Below are 3,458 nucleotides of genomic sequence, written 5' to 3' on the forward strand. Positions count from 1 at the left end.
TTGAGATGTAGTAAGCATCGACGATTGATGTCCATTCCGGAGTTCTTGGAAACGCATTGAGCGCGTAGCGAATAGTATCCCAGTTTGTTACCGTTTCACCAAGATTTTCGAGACCAGTAACTAGTTCTTTTACCTTTGCATGTAAACCGGCTACTTTCTCACCTTTCTCCAGACGGATGTTCATCAGTTTGTTGCGGAGGATGTCCCTTCTAGCGAGCTTTGCTTCGGACGTGCCTTCGTGGAGTTCCAAGAACTTCTCCCAAAGTTCTTTAGCAGATAAGTAGTTTCTGATGCGGTTGACCTCTTGAGGCGGTAACACGCTCAGCAGGTGATGTTCCGCACGACTATTTGCTACCGACTCATTCTGCTCCTTCTTTGTCCAATCGCTCTCTTCTTTTTCTTTTCCATCTTTATCTATTGGAGCTACAAAACCATATTTCATAATAAATCGAATTTCAAAATCTGTTTTTAGGAATACCTCCATACGACGCTTCCAGTCTGCGAAGTTCCCCTCGAATTTTGGTGGAACAATGCTTGGTCCGGCCATCTTTGTTGCTTCTATCGGCGGTTAGTCCTCCTGAAGCGCCTTGGCTCCGATACCACTTGTAGGTCCCTTTGGAGGCCGACAAGAGGGGAGGGGTGAATTGCCCTACAAAATAAAACTCGAACCTTTCTCGGATTTCAACTATATAATAAACACTTGTAATAAATAAATAAAAGAGACTGAGTAAAGAAAAGCAGACACCAGAGTTTTACTTGGTTTGCAATCAGGGGATTGCTAATCCAAGGAATGTAAGCGCACTATCTGATTCTCCTCTGGGCGGAGTAGCCTCTTTACAATGTTGACAGCACAAATGAAAAGAACAGAATTGAAAGCACAGAAGGAATTGATTACAAGTTCGTTATTCTTATCTGTGCAAACCAGTGCTATATTTATAGCACTGGTCGGGGCGCCCCGAAGGGGTTCCGGGCGCCCTGGGGGGATAAAACTTTATCCCCCAACGTTCAGATCGAGTTTGACTCGATCTGGTCAAAAACCTCGTTCCGGGCGCCCCGGAGGGTTCCGAGCGCCCCGGAGGGGTCCGGGCGCCCCGGATGGTTCCGAGCGCCCCGGACCCCAAAAGTCAACTCTGGTTGACTTTTTCCGTCCTGTCGCTCCGCTTCGGTTCAGCTCGTCTCGGTCCGGGTCTTTTGTTCTGGCTCCACTAGCTTGGGTGATCTCGGCCATCCGGAATATGGCTCACCCGAACCCATGTTCCGGCCTTCTCCTCGAGCAGCCTTCCTTCCCAGTTTCTCATCCCTCGAACGCCGCGCACGTTCTTCTCGTCCACCGGTGTACTCTTCCGCGGTCACCTCGTCCCTCGGACGCACCGAGCCCGTCGGCTCTCTCCCGTGCCGTCCTTCTCGCTAGCCGCGTCTTCCGCTCGACTTCCTGTGTTCCTAAGCTCCTGCACACTTAGACACAAGGGTTAAACAAACGCAGGACCTAACTTAGCTTGTTTGATCACATCAAAACACCTTGGGGTTCCAACAGCAACCTCCACAATGCAATCTACATCAAATGGAGAATCAAGCATCATCCCTACAAGAAAAGGTATAGGAACTTCAATTGAAAATAATAAAAATCATATCATTTGCTTTGAATGTAGGGAGCATGGGCACTACAAGAGTAAGTGTCCCAAATTGGCCAAGAAGAAGGGCCAAGTAGTACACAAGGGCAAGGAGAATCCCAAGGAGATTGGTCCCACGGAACACAAGAGCAAGGAGCACATTGTGTGCTTCTCATGCAATCAAAATGGACATTACCGGAGTCAATGTCCTAAAGGGAAGAAGCCAATTAAAGTTAGAGGAGGAAGCACAAGTCTAGGGGGAGCTTTTAAGAGCAAACCAAAGGTAACATTTAATGACTCAAATCCTTTTAGAAATGGTAAAGAGCATGTTATAAATAATCTTTCTCATTTTAATGCAAATTATCATGAAAATAGGAGGCATGATAGCTTTAAGGGGAAATACATTTCTCCTCATGCTAGAACTACCACACCTAAGGTTAGGAAGGTAGACAACAATTTAGGCAGTAACTCTAAGGGCGTGTTTGGTTCGGAGTTATCGCTGATAACCTTAGTTGGTTATCAACGATAATCTTTTTTGGTTTAAGTAATTGGTGATTCCTGGTAATGCAACATTCTCGCCACATCAGTAATTAGGGAATAGAACCAGGAATTAGAAAACCTTGGAAATCTTAGGGTGCGTTTGGTTTGCACCATTTTCATTTTATGGAAAACACACGTTTTCTAGAATACAGAAAATGACTTTTTGTCTTTCTCTGTTTTTCTATAAAACGATAGCCAATTTTTTAGAAAGCGCACGCGGAAAACGCAAACCAAACACCATTTTCCAGAAAACGCGCGTTTTCCAGAAAATGAAAATGGAAAACGCGCGTACCAAACGCCCCCTTAGGTTTTCTACAATTCTTGGGTTATCAATATTTTTTTCCAAAACTACCCTTCGAAGAGGAGATGAGCAGGGATGTCATCCGAGCTCTGTACCCGTTCGTTCTTCGTGGAGATGGCGCACCAGCGGGGAAGGGTCGGCCGTAGGGAAGGATAGCGGCTACATGACGATGTTGTGGAGGGTTTGCAGGTTGGTGGGCCCGGCGAAGGGAGTGCGCCCGTAGAGGAGCTCGTAGAGGAGGATACCGTAGGCCCTCCAGTCGACGGCGCTGTCGTGGGGCTGGCCTGAGGAGACCTCTGGCGCGACGTACTCGTGGGTACCCACAAAGGAGCACGACCGAGCGTCGACAGGCTCCGCGACGAAGCGCCAAGGGTCGGCCTTCGTGGCCATGTGGGGCGGCGGCCGGCGAGTGAGGAAGGGGAGGCAGGAGGGATAGGCAAGGAAGCGCTCGCCGTTTTCAACGGCAGAGTGGCCCTTGTCCGCGGCGGTGGAGGTGGAGATGGGCTCGAGGGTGGGCGAGGAGGTGTACTCCAGGGAGAGGTCGAAGGCAGAGAGCATGATGTGGCCGTCAGAGCGGATGAGGATGTTCTCCGGCTTCAAGTCGCGGTAGACGATACTGAGCATGTGAAGATACTCTAGGGCGAGCAGCACCTCCGCCGCGTAGAACCTACGGCCTTTCAATCAACAACGTCAAAGCCAGAACAGAGCCAAAGGGAAGCATCTTTCAGTTACAGCTACAACAAGGTCAAATAGTTGGAAAGAGGGAATCTTTCAGTTATGATTGAGATCACCAAGTAGTCTCCGATTGAAGAGAAAGTATAAAATTGTGTGAATTCTGTGAAGGTAATATGAAAAAGTTGGTGGAAGATGGGAAAAGGATTCAAATTTTTAGTCGATGAAAAGAGGTTCAGTGGAGCACCTGGTGGCGGCGATGGAGAAGCATTGGCGGGGCTGGCAGTGGCGGAGCGTGTGAAGGTCTCCGCTGCTGCAGTATTCCATCACGATGC

At 48.6% G+C, this 3,458-nt stretch overlaps 1 protein-coding gene across 1 annotated transcript; it reads right to left on the minus strand.

Annotated features, from left to right (window-relative positions):
• Nucleotides 1-2,610: 2,610 nt before the first annotated feature.
• On the minus strand, nucleotides 2,611-3,075 carry LOC122011029 (protein kinase PINOID-like). Its single transcript, XM_042567478.1, has one exon. The coding sequence runs from the start codon at nucleotides 3,073-3,075 to the stop codon at nucleotides 2,611-2,613; it is 465 nt and encodes a 154-aa protein (XP_042423412.1).
• Between the last annotated feature and the right edge of the window lie 383 nt (nucleotides 3,076-3,458).

This window comes from Zingiber officinale, chromosome 8A, assembly GCF_018446385.1.
Source record: "Zingiber officinale cultivar Zhangliang chromosome 8A, Zo_v1.1, whole genome shotgun sequence".
NCBI classification, from domain to species: Eukaryota; Viridiplantae; Streptophyta; class Magnoliopsida; order Zingiberales; family Zingiberaceae; genus Zingiber; species Zingiber officinale.

Excerpts from the sequence above, each read along its gene's own strand:
- LOC122011029 (XM_042567478.1), bottom strand. The coding sequence starts at position 3,075 with ATGCTCAGTATCGTCTACCGCGACTTGAAGCCGGAGAACATCCTCATC.